This window comes from Myzus persicae, unplaced genomic scaffold, assembly GCF_001856785.1.
Source record: "Myzus persicae strain clone G006 unplaced genomic scaffold, MPER_G0061.0, whole genome shotgun sequence".
Classification (NCBI taxonomy): domain Eukaryota; kingdom Metazoa; phylum Arthropoda; class Insecta; order Hemiptera; family Aphididae; genus Myzus; species Myzus persicae.
The window spans coordinates 27,399-49,020 of NW_019104329.1; the positions used below are offsets into that span (position 1 = coordinate 27,399).

Sequence of the window (21,622 nt, forward strand, 5' to 3'; positions counted from 1 at the left end):
TGTACCGATATTATTATTTAATATTAGTAGGTTTATTGTAATTAGCATATCGTACATAGTCCGTTAAGAATATAATGATAAATATACTGTTATTGATTTAATTTGTTCAATTCATTGATTAAGAACTTATTATTTATTTATCGATACTTATTGATTATTTCGACTATAATTTTATAAAGTTGAACAATAATTGCTTGAAAATACCGACAATTTATGATAATATAACCATATTTTAGGTACACTTTACAAGGAATGAGTAAAATAGTAAATATTATTATCATCGTGACACCTGAACTTGCAACCGCGAAACTTGTTTAGTTGTGTTATTATTATGCTATATTTTTTTATTGTAATTGAACATTATTATTATTGGACCTATACATCAAAATACAAAAATAATTGTTTTAACGTTTTTGCTTATATACTTACTGTTTATCAATCTGAATTACAAATATGAGCAGCTTAGATGGTTGTGAGAAGGATGCTTCTGAAACATGCCGTAGCTTTTCTACCAGGAATTTATAACATAGTTCTACCGCAGTCGTCTGTACAGCTACTACTGTATGCCCGTGAAGGTAATTGTTTTCGATCGCATGGCCCTGGTACTACGGGCCGCAGTTAATGATATTGTTTTAAAATGCATATCAATTTTTATAAATATTTTATAAATGTATGGACAGCTCAAGTAATAAAATCCATAAGTGAATAATTCTCTCAGAATTTAAATATATAATGGAATAATAATAATAAAACAATTATTCAGTTTTTATGAGTACAATACATTCTTTTTTTTCAGAAATAGATTTAAAAGTATATAATATATATCATAATCGTAATTAATATTTCTTATACATGTTGCCTTACAGGATGCAACAAGTGTAATAGTTGCACCCAAATATTCTAATTGATAACGCTGAACCGTCAGTCTAAAGACTAATGTCTAATAGTATACTCTAATAGAACTATTGTTAGTTGTTACAATAGGTAAATTATAACTCTGACTGCTTTACACCTTACATGGTTACGTGGATTTTGGTACATGTGTAAATTACTATTTCTTAAAATGTTTAGTTCGTGCAACTTTTTGTACTCTGCGATGCGTGTGTGTCAGTATTGTCACCCATACGGCTATGAATATAGGAGCTGCACTTGATCAATATTCAGCGAGGGTGCAGTACTGTGCACATAAGGACTCACTAAACTAATTAAAAGAACTCAGTAAGTACTGAAATACGATGTATTCTAGTGGCGTGTTGAAGGTAATCTTAAAAGTTCTATAAAACGTCTTAATAAAAGTGGTCAGTTTCAGAACGTTATATAAATAATAATTTTAGGCGGGTAGGTAATTATTTTATTTTTTTAATCTATGTAGGTATTAGACTTAATCATATTTAAGTCTTATATTACCCAATATATCATCATATATTTATGTAATAATATGATATAATGTACTGGTGATGATGGATAAGGCATTATATTTAATTTTGTATTTTAAGTATTAATATTACATATACATTATGACTAAAATTCTTAATATGTAATATTAATAAAGCATATTTGAGATTTGACATACCCACTAATAACTATTTTAAAACTAAGGAACATATTATGAAATTGTCACCGAACTACTGACGTCTTTTTACTTATAAAATATGTAGAGTATAGGTATAAGATGTAATAATTAAACATCTGTATTCAATCGAAAACTGTTGAGTTTTCTCAAACAATTTGTATTTGAATCAACAGCCTAGTTATAAATATTAATTTCTTATGATGCATTGAAGCCGAGGGAGTGGACGATCAACCGAACCGAAATATAAAATTTTAAACACCTATTATTGTAAGCAATTTTTCACACTTTGTGGTACGAAAATATAAAATATTTATAATTTATATTAATACCGATTTCTTTAAAAATATATAATAACAAATAATTGTTGAGCAGCTGCTAATCAGGAAACTTCCCGGTATCTCGCTGGCCTAATCTGCCCCTGTATTGTATACATTTTTAAGTACAAAATGAATTGGAAGTTTTCTTGAATTTGACTTTTTTTTTAATTGGACTTAAAATACTTATAAAAAAATGTGTAAATGTATCTTTAATATTTTTTAATTGGCTATAATAAAAACTTATATTATATAATAACTAAATATTTATATTAAAAAAATGTATACATCAAATTTCTATTCATAGATCAAAAAGTATCAGAATATTTTGAAAATGATAACATGTATAAAAAGGTCAATATAAATATTTTTTGATCATTTTAAATATTTAAGGATTTTGTTTTAACTTGCATCAAAAAACAATATCGATTTTTCAAAAACTTTTTTTGTATAAAAATTAAAGTTTCATTTTATTTTGTTTCTATTAGAAACTACCTTCAACGTTGTAACTTTGTAAGTTGAACATCGAAGAGTTTTTTCTAGTATAAGTATATAATATCTCATTTGTAATAATATGATTCATAAGTCATAACTAGTCTAAAGAAAAAAGTATAATAATATATTCATATGCTTATCAACAAAAAGCAACAGTGAGAACTTAGACAGCTTGGACTTAATAGCTCTGCATATATCGGCTTCTACCCAAATATTTAAAAATATACTTACTTGATGTAAAAATAAAAATATGAAGGATAGAATTTATTCATTATAAATAATTACTAATTAGTCTTGATGATATTTTCGTTTGCTAAACATTTTTATTTTTTTAAATATCACTAATTCCCTTAGTATAAAACTTAAGTATTGTACCTACTGGCTACTTCGTATTGCTTTAATTCAAACTTATGAATAAACCTAACCTACCAAACACAAATTAATGGTGAAAAGTTAATTGCTTAAAGGGGAGTCGCAAACATGTTATTATTATAAATATTTAATAGATAATATATTTTATTAAATACTTTTTATCATTGTACCTACTTAATTTATTATTTTAGTTATGCTAAATAATTTTTTTGTAATTTTTTTTTAAATATGCATACTAATTTTTATGGTATTATTGGTGTATTGTTTTGATCAGCCTTCGGTGTTCGTAGCAATATTATATTGTTGGTTACTACGAAAAGGAACGTAATATGAAAAAAAATTATCTGACTAAGTTCTGACTGCAGATAATATATTATATACTAATATCGATAGGTTCGAAAAAACAGGAGAATATATTCACCGCTCAAAAGTACCTGATAACTACAAATGCTGTCAGAAATCACCAATAAAGCAATTTTAAGCAGTTTTTTCTGTACCTAAAAAATCTAAAAAATATATGAATACAGCTGTTTTTTACAGACATTTTAAATTCAAATTTGGACAAGATTACATATTAACACAAATAATAACGTTTATCATTTAATAGTAATTCGGTTCCAAAGAGCTCAATTTTACATAGGTATATTTAATATTTTTCCAGCATCACTGATAATTTAAGAATAATATTAATTCGACTTACCGGCTACCATATTAATAATAAGTAATAATAATATAAAATATCCAAGACTGATATACCGTCTCCGCTCAGAATCGTTTTTCGTATACAATGATATGATATCATTGAATTCAAATTTAATACCATCCATTACAGCAACCTCTTAGACACCTAATGTGCAGCAGCCAGCAGGACGACATCTACTTACCCGCTTTTTTAATTTTCAATTGCTTACAATAATATCTAATTTAACGCGTTCCAAAATACTAGCCCCTCCCCTCAGAATAATAATTAATTTGTTGGGACAAAACCGGTACAACACTTGTGTGGCAATATATGATCAAGTTAAACTTAAACACATAATATGTCATAACGTAGGCAATATAGCATAAACCAGCTGTTCTCAACCTCTTTATATTCGTGTACCACTACGTAGTTTGAAATATTTTACGTACCACCTGAACTTTTTTCCTTATTACTAACGTTTACTTTTATTTTGTATATATAGAATTTTAATTTATAATATTTTATTGTTTTATACTATGATCTTTCCGAGTACCACAGGTTGAGAACTGCCGTAAACAAATCATAACCTTGATCGTTCATACGTACGTCAAAAAATAAACTATCTATCTATTATTATAACTATGATCCAGAATTGAATACATTTGCATATCTATAATATTATTTTCTAATGTTAGACAGTAATAACTTATTATAAATTAACCAAAATTGATCTGTTACAATTTGATTATAAAAATATTTTACAATTTCCGTAGTTTTTGTTATGCCTTGGGAAGCTATTGACTGCTTTAAAAAAAATCAGAAATAATCTGATAACGTATTTTAATGATGACATACACTATTCGATATTATAAATTATTAGGTAGTATAATATATGTAAATATAACAATACATCGCAATGTAGGTAAATATTTCCGGAGGTAGGTAAATATAAGTTATAACTACTGTGCGCGACAAGAAAACCGTAGACATGTTATAAAATGTATATTTTAAGTGCACTTACATTTCCCATGTTTGACTCTGTAGGTAATGTTAAGAATGTAATCATATTTAGTAACTGGCAATCATATTAAAAAGCGTGTAAGTGGGTAACGCTCTACTGTACATCGGGTGTCTAGAAATGGAGACATCGATCTCACAAATATAGTATTGATTCGGACAATTTTTTAATGCATTATTTGTAATAAATATCATAAATAAAAAGTAAAGTAAATGTAGCCGAATACCGATGAAACATTCTGATAGAATAAATTGATAAATACGATCTACATAACTATGATAGTAGGTACTTATTTTAATCGTTACATACTATAAATTATTATATTATTATTATTTATTAGTTTTTAATATATGAATTCAATTTTATTTTATTGACTGTAGTCTGTAACGATAAAATGAAAGCAAAAAAATTAAGTAGGTATGTTATGGTATATGAATTCACAGATGCAAGACAATTCGTTTGAGTCAAAACATCCTTCGAGTCGAAATAATAATGTTCTTTGGGAGATCATATCAAAAAAAGAAGATTGTTTACTTAAAATTATGTTTTGCGTTATCTTCACTGGCTCTTACAGCAGTGCGTTTACAATAAATATTAATTGAATTTTTTTTTTTTTTTTGCTAATGGATTTGAAAAAATTCCTTGACAATGCGTCATATTATACTTTTCATTCTCTTAATTTATTTTTTAGATGGTTTTGATAGCTGTAGCACACAAACACACAATACCAACATAAATGTTCATAGATATGTAGACTAAGTAAGTAATTATAACATTATTAATAATATTAAAACTATCTGTCTTTGATTTTGTTGCTTTCATTTTCTTTCAATTATCTGTAAAACTACAAAATAATCACGAGTTGCACTCACATATTATAATATAAGTTATAACATCTCAATTTTTTGTTCAGAAGTACCAATTTTGTATTGTTGGATTGAATATTAGGTGAATTGACTGGAAATGTGTAGGTAAAGACAATATTTAAGTTTTTTCGCTATATTTACATTTTCAAACGAATTATGAGGAGTTTTATTATATTAGTTTGGTGTTCTCTCTTAATTCTTGACATTACATATTGCCTTGTTATTATTGTACAACAAACAAATAGTTTCCTTGCTCGGTTTTTTACACAAAACGTAGTTATTAGTTGTTTCAATTGGGTGCATTTCCTATTTTTTTGATAAACTGTATAGCTGATTGATATGTCACGAGAAGTGATGTAATACAATTAAAATAAATATTATAAGTTGCGAATGATATAGGATAAAGGTTGCAAGTCATACAAGAGTCACGAGCTACGTGATATATTGGTAAAAAATACAACAGGAAAAGGAATAATATTTGGGTAATAGGTTCTCACCTATCATTTTATTAGTATACACTATACACGTTAAGGCGCGAGCAACGGTTTGGACACCCCTGATATGTGATATAGGATATTAGTTTTATCTTTCACAGAATTTATATCGTAGTGTCGTACAATACTATAATTATTTATTAATCTAGCATATTATATATAAATCATTGGTTTTACATAAGCTAGTTGTGATATTATACATACTCGCTGTGGAAAGATTGAAGTATCCAATTCCTGATTTTGCAGTATTTTAATCAAATTATTTCGTACTCAACCCAAATAATGTGTGTATAATTACATCTGAATATAAATGTAAAATTAATCACTCAAGAAATAAATAATTATATTTTATCTATTTTATGTCCTTTCATTGTGCAAATAACAAATATATAAATACACAATAAAAATTAATAATACCGAAAAAGTAATTTAATATCATAATAAGTAATAATATCGTGTTGGTATACTAGGAATTCTTTAAACCTATTTGAAATAACTAATGAGTAATGAGTAATATTAAATCAAAGAGATTTACATAGCTGCGTGATTGATATTTAATAATAATAAAAGTTTTAGTAATGGTAGATAATTATAATAGTACGACACGCAGCTGTGTAAATAATATAATATGACCTATGAGAACTATTGTTGTACTAAAATTATAAATTGCTTGGACATCTAAAAATATTCATAACTCCCTTAAAAATTCAAATATAATTAAAAAAACCATAATATGGCCTAGATATTAATCTTACCTTTAAATTGTATAAAAGATCAATTCACTCTAATTTTTAAACTGATGGAGCTAACGTGATCTGCTGAACTTACTATTTGCCGTGTTAAACACTTGTAAGACGGATACAACAAAATATGTTCGTATAACGTCCTCTTAAAAATAATACAACATAATATATTCAACTTCAAGGTGCCACCAATGTGCCAAGGGCGTCTTCCTCTCTCATGTCCTTCTATTTATTTTTATTTTTATTTTTATTTTCATTTTATCTAATTTGCTTATTGTATTACTATAAATATAGATTGTAAATAAACCTACTTTTGTAATAATAATAAGAAATATAAATGTACATTCGAATTAATACATATCTAGTTGATACTTGAACATTTTTTTTATTTACATGTCGAATGACAAAATGCTGTTTTTACTACTATATAAATCCGAGTACACAATCTGAGCAAATCTAATACAGCATCGTTCACCGTTCAGGGAACGAGCATTTGTTGTCTCTGTCTTACAAGTGCGTAACATGGCAAATATACGCTCAGCAGGTAGAGTGAATAGAATAATTATGAAACCATAAGGTAAGTACATTATGTGCTTGGATTTTTACGATAACTCAGCTTTTAAATGAGTTATGAGCATTTTTAATTTATTATACACTCAAAACTTGGTAAAAAATTTAACTATTTTAAAAGCCCCATATTAACACAGATAGTGTTCTTATAATCAAGTTTCATAAAAGGTAAGTTCACTCTAATTTTTAAACACAGGAGATTGGAGTTTTATTGGTTCAAGTGCTTGGTAAATTATCGGTAACTTTTCTACTAGGAATGTATGAACGTCGTACGACTGTTGGCTCGCTACAACAATCAAGCTATACAACAATTCAGTTTACTGTATTTAATTATGCTAGATCACACATGGGTGCATGGCCCTGGTAGACGGTATCACACAATCCATGACTGATAATTCTGAATAATAATAATATTATGTTTTTGAGTATTTGAGATTTTATTATGATTTTTTAAATGCATGGATTATGAAAAAAACCTACTAGCATTGATTTTATAATAATATATTACAATATAAATATAGTCAACCAAAGCTATAAAATACATACCCATTATGATGGTTTAATTATAATAATGAAAAAATAACTGGGAATTCGATCCGTTGAGGTTCTGAGTGTACCTTGTCATCGATTATGTCAATATAATGGATGTATTAAATTTGAATTCAATAATAAATCATGACATAGGTACGAAAAATGATACCGAGTGGAAAAGCAGAAGGTTCGTGTGAGTCTCTAATACTTTGAATTTATAAGCAGCTGTAAGTAAAACCTACCAATGCAAAAAAAAAAATTGTAAGGATAAATTAACAGACACACAATCGAGATGAAAGGACTCTATAATACGCTTGTAGATATTATAATAAAATTGTAGAAGTAATAAATAGAGCTAGAATTTTGGTGAATTGCATTTTTTATCTTTAAATGATATACAGTTCTAACCAAAAACAAAATTTGTTTCGTGATATAATAATTTAGAATTTTTAATTTTCATTATATTGCATTCGTCCTATTTAGTGTGTTAAATGCATTTTAATGCATTTTTTAGCTCATTTTTTAGAATTATTAAGTAAATGTTGTGTATTTTAACTAGTTATTGTTTATTTTAAGTTTTTTTAATATGTGTTGTATAGGAAATCTCAATTAGTACCTAAAGTACCTTTATAAAAATAGTATCTTTGAACTTATATCGTCAACATACCATAATATTATAGCAGTTATACCCGTTTTCAATAAAATTATTGTCACCTGTCAGCGACTCGGGAAAATTGAAACTATATTAATAAAATAATATTAAAAATATTTTAAAACTGGTATATTTGTCGGTGAATTGGGATTCGGCAAAGTGGGTTTGAATCAAAAAAGTAATATAATTAATTAAATGTAAAAGTCAAATTTGAATATATTTGTATATTATAATTTACTTCTGAAAACAAATTTTTACCTTTTTTGAGCATTATAAAAAATGAATAAATAATAATATTTATTTTAAAATTATATTTTTTTTCTCATATAAGTACATTTTTTAAGTTCATTTCTTAGAATTTTTAGGTCATTTTGTATTTTTTTAGTACATTTATGTGTATTTTTATGTTATTAAAATTCTAGCTCTAAGTTAATACTATTAACTCAGAAAAAACTGATTGTTTTCTTTTGTCGTATATGTTTTTCCTATTTAATAATTATATTAAAACTTTTATCCACACAATTAATTTTTACTGTTTAAAAATTACATAAATAAGGATGTAGAATGATCAAGCCAAATCCAATAATACACGACTACACTAGAGTTAATTATAATATAGTCACATCGCATCATTTCGTCTCATACGTCATAATTTATTATTTATGGCCCATAATGAATATTTTGTCACATTTCACATACATCCAAAGTTATAATACTTATGGCTATAATACATTTGGGCATTTTATCCAAAATGTTAAGGCACTATTTTTTTTCTGGTATTGAAACACGTTAAGGCATTATAGCATACACAATACACATATATATATGTATTGGTGTTTATTTAGGTGCCTGCGTAAATTATAAACCATTTTAGTGTAAGTTATATTATATAAGTTTATATGTTAGAAATCATAATATATTATGACTTTGAATTAAAATTAAAAATCCATCATAATGAAAGGCGCGTTGCAATTTCTTTTAATTATTATTCAATCATATAATTTATATTATTATTATTATTATTATTATTTTACTGATAATTATAAAAAATTTACATACTTAATACATTTCTCAAGTAATTTAATTATTGGTATTATATTATTAGAAGTGTATATTGTCGTGAAACGTTTTTACATGATTTTAAATTATCAAAAATATCATTTGTACCTTTATTAATTATTATTGTATATTATACTTCTTTCATTATAGTGACTAAACTTAGTATATTTAAGACTTTTACTTAATGTTAGTTACTGTAGTAATAATGATATTTTCGATATGAGGTGCAGCGTCATACAGTTCCACAGCTAGGCACCCGGAGATTCCGCTGAATCGCATTCTATGGCCACGATTCGGACTAATGCGACCACCTCGCGCAATTCGCCGTCGTTCAGCGTGAGATGCAATTGCAACGAGCACCACGCGCAACGTACACCTTATTTGCAAACTGGTCCCAGATTACTGTTTGAGTTCGAGGTTATCAATTATCACACAATATGTCAAGACATATTATGTCCTCCACCTCTATAAATATCAGACTCAGACGATTGATGAATATAATACTAAGGTGGTGCGTCACAAATGACTTCTTCAAAGTGCAAAAAAAATTGCAATGAATGAGTTTTCTACAATAAAAGACACTTTATGTTTTGACTACCCTCAGTATTGAAACAGAATTTATCAATTGTTTAAAGATCTACTAAAAACATTTAACTTAAAATCAAGACGATTTGGTGGAATAGGCCATGAAAATGTGTACAAGACTAATGAGTGAGAAAAAAATTAAATTAAAAATATTATAAAATATTTATATGCATAGCATTTCAATAAATTATGTACTAGTATGTAAAACCTATTTCAATTATTATTTTATTTATGAGCTGCCCGACTCACAATAAAAAAATGTCATTAGCCCTAAAACATTTTTCATTACAAATTAAAATGTTTGCCAATGAGTCAGGCAGGTATTCGTCTAGACACATTAAGTTTAGTGATGTTTAAGGAATGTGATTATTGGTAGATAGCTAATGGCATTAAGTAGTCGTTTCAATGTATCATATCGTATGTCGAATTGTTTAAATTGTTAACAAAAGTAGTAAATACCTACAATAAAACCTTACTATTTCTTTTCACGAAAATCATGTTATATTGTTATCAAGATAAAAGTTAAAATAATATTCATTTACCTCGAATTTAACCATCTATTGCCTGAGTCATAACATGTGTCAAACTACAATACACATACCTATCCAGTTATTATTCACTTGAAAAATTAACAAATGGGAAACGCCTAAATTATACACCGAATATAGTTTAATATTATTATTTACCTATGTTTCGAAAATAACTGGTGATTTTAGCCACTGTTTAATTAAATTAATATATACCTGACATAGACACTTACTGTCTATACTCTATAGGTAGGTAGGTTGTAGCACCTACACATAATTGGTAGCAGACGTGGACCTAGACATTTTTAACAGGGTTTGTTTGAAAAAAAATTGGTTGGATATACATACCTTTCTATTTTATGTTACGTAATTTATTTTATTGGTAACTTAGTTGAGAGGGAGTCCCAGGGCACACAGAACTTCCCCTGAATCCGTGCCTGATAGGTACATATTTGTAATTTGGTACGAAAACGTAAGTACACAGTTAATTTTAAGTTTTTCGTATTCGTATATTATGTGATGTAGGTAGATAGCCAGATAGGTACCTACTATATAGCTCAATACTTAGTAACTATTAAATTGGGTAATAACTATTATTATATTACTTACATCGTAATGAAATTTTATTGATATTATTATTATTTTTAAGTAAGTTGTGACCTTTTTGAAACTATATCAATAAAAAAATAGGAGGGGCATTAGATAATAATCTTACATTTAAATTTTATAATAGGTAAATTCACTGTAATATCAAAACTATTTGAAGTGTTTGGGGAAGTTCACTGTTTATCGATGATGGATAATAATAACGTACAACTTTAAATACTCATCTCTCTCTTTAAAGTTAAAATATAATAAAAAACCCATGAGAAGACCTCCGTCTCTAATCTTGCCTTAAATTTGAATAAGAGGTCAATTCACTCTAATTTATAAGCTAAATGAGCTAAACGTGATCTGCTGAACGTAAAATTTTATATGTTACGCTCTTGTAAGACGGAGACAACACATGCAGGTATAACGTCCTCTTAAAGAATAGCTATAGTGATTCCCCTTAAACAATCAAAATATCACTAAAAATGTTTCAATCGCATATGAGGTGTTTATCAAACCAACATAAATACTAATGTAGGAACCTATATACGACAAAGGTTGTAAGAGTATAAATTAACGACGGATTCCAAAAAAAAAAAAAAATGGATTTTATCATTATACTACAAAAAATATAAAAATTCCTTACTCATACGTGAGCTGGTTGTCTTTCAAGCGCTTGGGTGGGAGAATGGTTGGTGGGGATACCGAACTATTATACTTCATAAAACTGTTTGTAAAATACGGGAACCCCGTCATTTTGAATCAATCGGCATTTTTCCAAAAACGCTCGTATACGTCTTACAAGATTCGAACTTAATTACTTTACACTTCGTTTACACCGGACATTCAACAAGTATTTATATTTTAATATTACGCAAGCTGCATGTACATAACTACATAAGCATTAAAATACATACATTTTAATCACAGTAGACACCTAACACTAATTATACTTCGGATTTATTGACATATAAATATTTAGGAAAGAATATATTTTACATTTACTAAGATAATTTTTCACACCATTTACTTTCCTATAGGTACTTTTGATTAAATATTGTATTTAAACTCCATATTTTGTTTAATTTATAAATACTTACTTCAGCTACCGGCGTCTAACTGCATATTTAGTTATTTGGCATACGATTACAATAAAAATAATACGCGGGCTGTAGTCGAAATGTTTTTACAATTCGTTATGAAGATAATTAAAAATTAATAGGTATCCTTTAAGTTTTACATTTTATGTTATTGTATACCCATACAACAATAACAAAAAAATAATAAACTCTTCCATTTTACATTTTTTGTTTGAGGGAATTCTACAGTTCTGCACTATATCGTTTTTTGGAGCAAAATATAAAATATATATACGCATTCCAACTTACTGCCTTGAGTTTTAACCCATAACATTTTTGAAGTAATATTTGAATTTATAACTAAGTCTATTTTGAATCGTTTGAATAAGAGTTATAAAAAAAAATATTAAAAACTGTAGGTAATTTTTTCCATTTAAATTTCGAAGAATACTAATTTTTTTATGTACATACTTCAACTAAGATTTTTTCTTTTTAAGAATAATAAATAATATAGATCAAGGCCCAAAGGTTTTCAAAATTATTATTAGAGTAGAACTCAAATCGGTATCTTGGAATTCTGTAAAAAACGGTAGTGTGGGGTTCCCTTAAAACTTAAGATAACGTTATTGACCACCGTGTACTCAGGGGCGTCATTTCAATATTTTATAGGGTAGGGCACAATAATGACTGGCCCTATAACTTTAACACTTTTAAGTATATATGAAAAAAAGGAGCCCGGCCCATGCAGGGCTCTATAAGACACTAGGTACTTAAAAAATTAATTATTAGTCAAACACAGTATACAGTACACACTAACCTAACCTAACCTAAGTTAAATCAAATTCAAAATGAAAAATTCAACAATCGTTATTGTTGAGATAACGAATATAGTTCCATAGAATAGAATAATAATAATAATAACGTATTAATTAATACATATTTTGTATTAGTATAAGGTCTATGGATATACCACAAATTTCTATTTTTATATTATGTAGTATATTCTAGCATAGTCAATAGATTTAAGATTATATTGATTATAGAAAACCCTGCCCGCTTAGACCACAGTGGGCCACCGGCCCATTTGGCTACTTTAAAATCTAGGGTTGGGAAAATACATACTCTTGCCCCCCCCCCCCCCCAAAATGATGCTCCTGCGTGTACTATATGTATATTATATACTATCATTGTATATATACAATTATGATTTTAGGTGCCTTATGATAATTTATGTGTACATAATGTCTTAACCTGAATTTTATTGTAACATGATCTTTACTAAATGGATTTTATAACAAAATAAGAAAACATATCATATTTTTAATGTAAATGTAGGGATAAATGGTTAATTCATAATTTGTAAATTGGTTTTGTACTTACATGATAATATAAAACCTTAAGACAAGAAGAATAAAGACACGTTAATTAATAATATCCATCTAAACTCTAAAGACCAGATGTTTATAGAATAGGCAGTGATCTTAAATAATTATTCATCTTCGTTAAATTTTGATGTGTCCTGTACTTTACTGTACTTTATAACTGAATTTTATATAAAAATATTATTCTTAAAAAAATGTTGATAGTAATTGTGTAGGTGGGAACATTTAATAATCAATATAATCTATGTTATTTTACTTCTATGATATAAACTGTACAACTTATTTTGTCAAATACCTAAACACTATAATATTATTATTAACTGAAATGTCTTAATTATTGCTGATTTTCTTTTTCTAGTGGAGGAAATGAAGCAATTAGCCAGAGCATTAATTAATAAACCGACATACGATGAAAGACATGATTTATTAGAAGAAATGTTGGATTATTTGTCGTTTGAGTTTGCTGATTGCTACTCTCTGTTGGTTAGAGAGATAAAAAAAAGGGAAAAGCAGGCTAATACTCCATTCCTTATAACTAAGTGGAAAAGCACTTCAATGGAAAACCCAACAGTTAAGCTCCACGAATCATTGCTTTTAGTAAGACAGCACAATATTATTGCAAAAGAACGGCATATAGAAAATGTAACATGTATGTTTAATCAAACGATTGAACGAGGTATAAATGTTAATGCAGCATTGAAAATATGCAGAATAATTAGGGATTCAAAACACTTAGAGGACGTCTATGAGTAAGTTAAGAATATATAATTTTCCTAATGACTGTTTTACTTGTTTTAGAACTACAATCATATCAAATCTCTTGTCTAGGCGCACAAAATTTAAAATTCTAACGGTATATCGAGTATGCCAACTTGGAACCAATGAAAAAGAAGCTTATATCAAAAGTTTATGGGATGGTGGTTATAATGATTTTGAACGATTGAGTATCCAATGTGACCAACAAAAAGACACACCTGTTTGGCCAACTGCGCTGTATCCTTACAAATTATTCCCAGCAATTTAATTGTAAGATTTATATAATGTATTAATTATATTATGTCAACTTTTCAATTGGGAAAAATAAATAATTTTAACTATTTAAAAATATGTTTCCACTAGAGGTGGACTCAATACAATTTCGCAATCTAATAGCATACTGCAGTGTCTGATCGTCTGCAAATATTTCCAAAACAAGCGATTCTTAATCAATCATTAGTCGAACCAATAATGTTGTGGCTCAATTCAAAAAGGCTACTTAATTATAAATGGTTTTTTTATTGAACTTAGCTTCAATGAAATTGTAAGAAATAACAGAAAATATTAAAGTTTTTATAGTTCTAAAGTTAATAAAAAAAACTATAACAAAAAAAGGGTTAAAAAATGCTTTTGAAACAAAATTATTTAGAGATTAAAAACCAAAATGCGAAAAGTTGATACTGCTAATTTATTACAATTTTATTAATAATTGATATCGAATTTGAAAATACTAATAATTTCCAATATAATTTCAGTTTTTTTGATTTTACAGTTACTCCAAATGAACAGTGTGAATACATAACTTATGTCCAAGATATACTTATTTTTCCTATGCAAAATAATGACTGTACCGGTGACCAAATACAAAAAGACATAATGGCAGCCATGAACAATCTTCTGGACAAACCTATTAGTCTATTCAGGACGTCAATTAATATATATATTATATTTAAATTCTATGATCTATGACCTCCAGAAATTTAGCATTCACAAACGATCAAGTTAGAGAAACAACAATTTATACTGAAATGGTGAAAAATAAATGTTAAATGTAAAAACACTAATCCCGGATTAAACGAAAAATCAGTAAATTCATAAAATAAAATTAATCACTTTTCCCTCAACTCATCATAAAATAATTATTTTTTATCCAAAAATTAATGTTTATATATTTTAAATAATTCTTAATCTAAAATTATATATTTGAAGATAATATTTCAAATCGTTTGCATGCAGATAAATGATATTCAAAATAATATCAATTATAATAAAGATTATTATTAACGAATTGCATAACATTTTTGCATCAAATTAAAATGTAGACACATAAATTAGATGTATTATAAATTATATTGTTTTTTTGTGTTTCGTTATAATTTAAAAATATCAGTTATGTTGCTATAGTTTTATGTTACTTTTAATAATATATTTACTATTATTTATAATTTTTAGATGGTAATTTGATTAAAAGTGCTATTAATTTATATTATTTTTTTTAATTTTAATTTTCTTATCTTCTAATATTTAAAAATGAAGTTACGTTTGATCATTCTGTATAGAAATGATTTTTAACTGGTGTGTATCGTATAATTACATTAACGTGTGCTACCAAATGTTATTAATTTATATCGTAGGTACGTTGTTACATTATTGATTATTATGGAGTAATGACGAAATGGTAAAACCACAGTTAAGATTCTATAACATTCTCTATTCACATAATATAGGTTTAAAAAAATTATTTTTTTTAAATCAATTAATTGTTTTAAGTGTGATGCTATTTTTATTGATCTAAATTCGGGTGTCACGGTCGTTGTAAAAAAAAGGTTGAGAAGAACTGATCTATAGGCTCAAAAACTACTAGTAGGTTGGCACTAGTCACTAAAAGTTATTCAATAGGTTCTTATTTCCAAGAGACTCGGGGATCACACATATATTTTTATGTAGCTATATATCGCGATTGGTTACCCGGGCAGATGAGGTAAAAATGTAAAATCATGCATCAAATAGTCATTTTTTATGACCTCAATTAAAGAAACTATATTTTAAAATCTAATATTTGTTTCTAGCTTACATACTCAAAATATACTAGATTGATTTAGACGAAACTCTAAGAGATTGTTTTTAAAAAATATTTCAGAAAAGTTAAAAGAGTAGTTTAAACTTTAAACCACGTTAAAAAATATATCATGACGTGCAAAATAAATCCAATTCGTAATTCAAAAGATAAGAGTGTTGTCTGTGGTTCCAGTTATTGACACTTCCACCCAACGCTTAACAAGTCTGGTAAACAAACCTTTTTTAAGGATTGCGTCCCGGACAAAATTCGTGTTACTTTTTCATTTTACATTTTTTTTAGTGGTACACGGTGGTTTCCAAATTGATTTTTAATTTTGTAAATACTTTTTTATATTTGTATCTAAAATAATAATAATAAATTATATATTTATCATTAACATAATATTATGATATGAAACCTAGTTTTTATCACAATTTATGGCACTGCATGTTGGTTTCTAAAATGTTTTTTTCAGTATGAATATTTTGCTTAAAATAAATCTATATATTACAATTTTATAGACACGTTCCAAATTAATTCGTAGTTAGTTACCTACTTGTGATATAATAAAATTATAATACTTTGACTGTTTGACTACTAGTTTGACACAATCTCATCGATTATAAGAATAGCAAATCTACGAGGTATTTTAATTTTGATATAAAAACTAAAAATTGGAAAAATATTAGATTCTGAGAGGAGCGATGATGCATGCAATTTTCACAGAATGAAAAAATATTAGTAATTTCTATGTAAAATACAAGATAATATTTTCGAAATATTGCGATTCTTTAAATATTTAAGGTTCAAATTTGTAACGAAATAACATATTAAAATATATAATTAAGATTTTAGTTATTTTGTTTAATTTAAAATTATTATTCGTGGGTACTTGAAACCTTAAGATTACATAATGATCATATTGAATACAGTGTACACACAATGACATTTTCAAACGTATTTTTTTTGCCATTTTAACATTTTTTAGTACAAATTCCTAATAGTAAAATAAATAACATTAATTCCAATGATATCAAACAATTTACTTAGTAATGCCTATTATAGGCTGTCTTCGCTCAAATTCGTTTTTCGTACCTACATAATGGTCGTTGAATTAAAATTTAACTCTCATCCATTACAGTGATGCTCTCCAAATGTACAACAGAACGTACCCGGCCATTTACCCGCTTTTTCTTTAATTGATTTTCTCAAAAGTTGCCAAATAATATCGGTCAATATTCTTGCACGTAATAAAAGGTTAAAATAAAACTTATGAATTCTTAATATAACTATAAGAGCCCTACAATGGATTCCTGAAATATAACAATTCAATTCCTCATCTTATTTAAAAAATTTAAATCAAAATAATAATGAACATGTTTTACAAATGGTTATAAGTTATAACAGTACTAAAATAAAATACTAATATAGGTATAAGACGTGGAAAATTATTTTTATATATATTGCAAAAGGTTTTTTTTGTGGGAAAATACGAAGGATTAATAACGTAACAACAGTACCTAATTAATAATTAAGATATGCGCAGACAATATAAACCACAAACATATAATGTTAAGCTACTAAACTATGATATAAAATACAAAAAAATTGATAGGTTAAGTTATAATTATAGAGATCAAACCACAAAATATGATTGTGACTGTAACTACCGTGTGCTAAAAATTAACATATTGTGAATTGTGATATAAATGTATTCCATTGCACAACATAAAATAGTTTAAAATTAGATATTATAAGCATGCGTATAGGCAGAAGTTTCAATTCGTAGGCACTTCCCATGGTCTTACAAGATCAAATTCAGCAGATAGGCAGCCAAGTAGTTTATTTTCTTTGTTTCTCAATTTAGCCACTAATTTATATTTTCCATAATAGAAAATTTTGGGAAATTTGTTGTCATCTGCAATAGCTTTAATATCTAATCCTGCTGTTGTATATATACCCTGTAAATATTCAATAATTAATTATAATTTACTACTTATAGACTATAACATAACACATTACGTTTCTAATTAAGTATTATTGAAGATAAGTAGATTTTTAAAATCACTATTTATAACTAACCTACGATAATATTGTTTTCATCTTGTACACTTTCACGTTCAAAATAATCACATAAATTAAATCGAAATACTGTATAATATTATCTTATGACTTATAGGTATTAAATTAATAAACATTAAATATTACCGATGGTACAGGACAGTTTCCGGTTGGGATTTTAAAAGCCTTTTGTAATGAAGTCCAACAATTTCCCAAGATAGCCTTCATTTTTGAACAAGCCATATTAACTATGTAAACAAAAGAGTTTGGTTTCCAACCTCCGGTTAAGCTCCAAGAAGATAGGTTATAGTCAAACTACAAAATAAAATGAATGCATAAGATACAATGTTGTAGGTAATCTTGTATGATATGACTATAATGTAAATAAATAAATAAAGTAAATAAATCATAATTATTTTATTTAATCATTTTTTAAGTGTAACTTAAAATAATTCAAACTTCTTTACAGAGGGTACGAAAAAATAAATATATATCCTCTTTCACGACACACATAATACCAAAATGGTCAATACCATGAGCTATCAACTACAATGTAACAGATTCAATGACAAGTCAGAGCATCAGCTTATTTATTACATTTTTTTGCCTAAAAAATGTTTTAATTTATACTTACTTATTACTTATACACAACAAGCATTTTTTTTTAAAAGGTGTTCAAGTGGGTACCTGTGTAATGTACAGGAGACGTCCATTGAATCACTGTAATAGTGGAATGGATGTGTTAAATTTGAACTAAATAATACATCATTGACCTTTGTTCATTGTATACAAATAACGATTCTGAGTAGGGGCGGTCTGTTGGCCTATGTCAAGTATATTTCATATGTTTTTGGCACGGCTATTGATACTATGGTTGCGGGACGTTCACTTGTAATAGTATCTATAGTCATGGTTTTTTGATATTACTCATATCATAATACTCTTGAACATTTTATAATTTTTTAATTACAAAATAATTTGAACATTTTCGAGATTTTGATTAAGTTTTTCAAAATTTTAGCTTCAGGCACTCATAAAAAACTATTGTGGATTTACTCTCAGCTCTTTTCTTCATTTCCACTGACAACGGCTTATGAGAAACGTTGTGTTACATTTTCAAGTTTTTTGAATAAATAAGCAAAACATATTTTAGCAACAATAAAAAAAAACAAAGGAAACTCGACATTTTCTTCATGCCTAGAAGCCTCAAAAAGAGTCACCATATTTCAAAGATCGTGCATAGCAATTGGTAGTAAAAACTTTCAGTAAACTCATTTCATTTTTAAGAGTTAAACCAAAACCCAAAATCGATTTTGTCAAAAGCCATAAATTTCAATTTTTCCTTAATTTTTTTTTTTGTTTTTCTAGACACTTTTGAAAACAGCTCAAAATTTTTACATTTTGCCTTCTGGATGGACCAACTAGATTTACTTTCCCACCAGCAAACGCTTCGCTCAGAATTTAAAAATTAACCTAAGTTACTTAGACTGTGAAACTTTATTAAACATGGTGCCTGATATTTAAGGAAAAAAGCCATCTTATTAGAAAATATGAAATAAGTATTATATTGGTATTGTTTATTTTATAAATATATTGCGTTTTAATTACCATACAATAAGACTTGAGAATAAAATATAAATGTTGAGTAAACTTACTATTAATGAATCGTCTAAAGGTGTTAGGAATGTTAAATTCCCTTTCACTTCCGTAATATTTCTTGTTTTTTTACTTAAATATAAATTCATTTTTAACTTTAAATCTTGTGTAGTTTCACAAGGATGCATTGTGTGAAATACAAATCTATATTCTCCCTGTAATAAAATTAAACAGTTCATATTTAATGTATTGATTATAAAAACATTATATAATATATAATCGTGTTTAGAACATTCAGGAGCTATATTATTTACCAATGGCAAGTTTGGCCTATGAATGCTTTTTGATCGGGTCATATAAAAAATTCCAACAAGAACAATAATTTTGGTTAGGTACATTTTATTTTCTCACAATGACTAGGTAATAGAAAACAATATTGATAGTTAAAAAATGTGAGAATGAAAATTATAAATTATTCCCATTTTTTTTTTTTAATGATGCATGCATGAGTGGTGTCCTTAAATTACAATATATAGGATGTACATATCTATAACTAGATCTACCTATGTAATATGTATTGTATTCAATCATTTAATTTTTGTGAGAGTTATAGGAATAAATAAGTGACAACAACACAACGTTATATATTGATTATATTGAATACAATATACAAATAATAATTATGTTTGTAAACCTAACATAAATGCCTAATTTTTGTTTAATTAAGGTCCGCTATATGGAAATTGAATCTAATTTTCTGATTTACATTATTAATTATACAAGTTACATATTTTATAAAATGTAATATGTTTATATATAAATGTTTACCTACCTAATCGTAATAAGACGTCACATGGGTAATATGTTATATTAGTTTAATATTGTTACTAACTAGGTAGGTACATTATAAACATAATCTCACTATATTTAAAATAAAATGTATTTTTACCGTTTACTATGCACTTTACATGAACTTTAGCAGACCTACCTGAAATGCCTCGTGTGGAAACTTAAAAAACCCCTCGCGGTCTCCTTGACAACGACCGTAGCTATTGTGGGACCGACCAGATCGATAATAATGAAATAAGTAAAGAAGTTATTGCAAGAACCCTATTCCGCAACACCCTAGCTTATACCTAGAATGGCACGTGCCAGGCGTCCAGGCGTGCACATAATAGTGTAGGTACTATGTCTGTAATTGTGGGTTATTTAGGAATGTGAAAATAAGGTCTGAACAATGTTGAAAGTTGTTTCAATGCCCAACAATCTACAAAAAAATATGTTAAACATTGAGATAACTTTCAAAATTGCTCAGACCTTATTTGTAAGGTACATACAACTTTATTGGTTTCATTATTATCGATCTGGTCGGTCCCATAATAACAGCCGCAGCCGTTGTCAATGAGACTGCGAGGGGTCTGGGAAATTCCGACACGAGGCATTCCGGGTAAATGGCTGTATGAGCTAATACCTCTAAGTGTGGGAGAAAGGTCACAGGAGCTGTTAATATTAGATGTTAGACAGGGCCGGAACTACTTTGGGGCAACCGGGGAAATGTCACGTGGTCCCTTACATAGGGGGCTCCTGGCAGGGAACGGAAAAATATTCCGCTTTATG

The 21,622-nt window shown here is 27.4% G+C and overlaps 1 protein-coding gene and 1 pseudogene across 1 annotated transcript; one reads left to right on the forward strand and one right to left on the reverse strand.

Moving 5' to 3' along the window:
* Positions 1-453: 453 nt before the first annotated feature.
* LOC111041200 lies at positions 454-15,338 on the forward strand (annotated as a pseudogene).
* A 2,532-nt stretch (positions 15,339-17,870) lies between these two features.
* LOC111041202 lies at positions 17,871-20,386 on the reverse strand. The gene is made up of 4 exons (XM_022325415.1): positions 20,320-20,386; positions 20,065-20,220; positions 18,557-18,724; positions 17,871-18,309 (listed from the first exon to the last, which is right to left on the reverse strand). The coding sequence occupies exons 1-4, from the start codon at positions 20,359-20,361 to the stop codon at positions 18,127-18,129; spliced, it is 549 nt and encodes a 182-aa protein (XP_022181107.1). The 5' UTR covers positions 20,362-20,386; the 3' UTR covers positions 17,871-18,126.
* Positions 20,387-21,622: the final 1,236 nt, after the last annotated feature.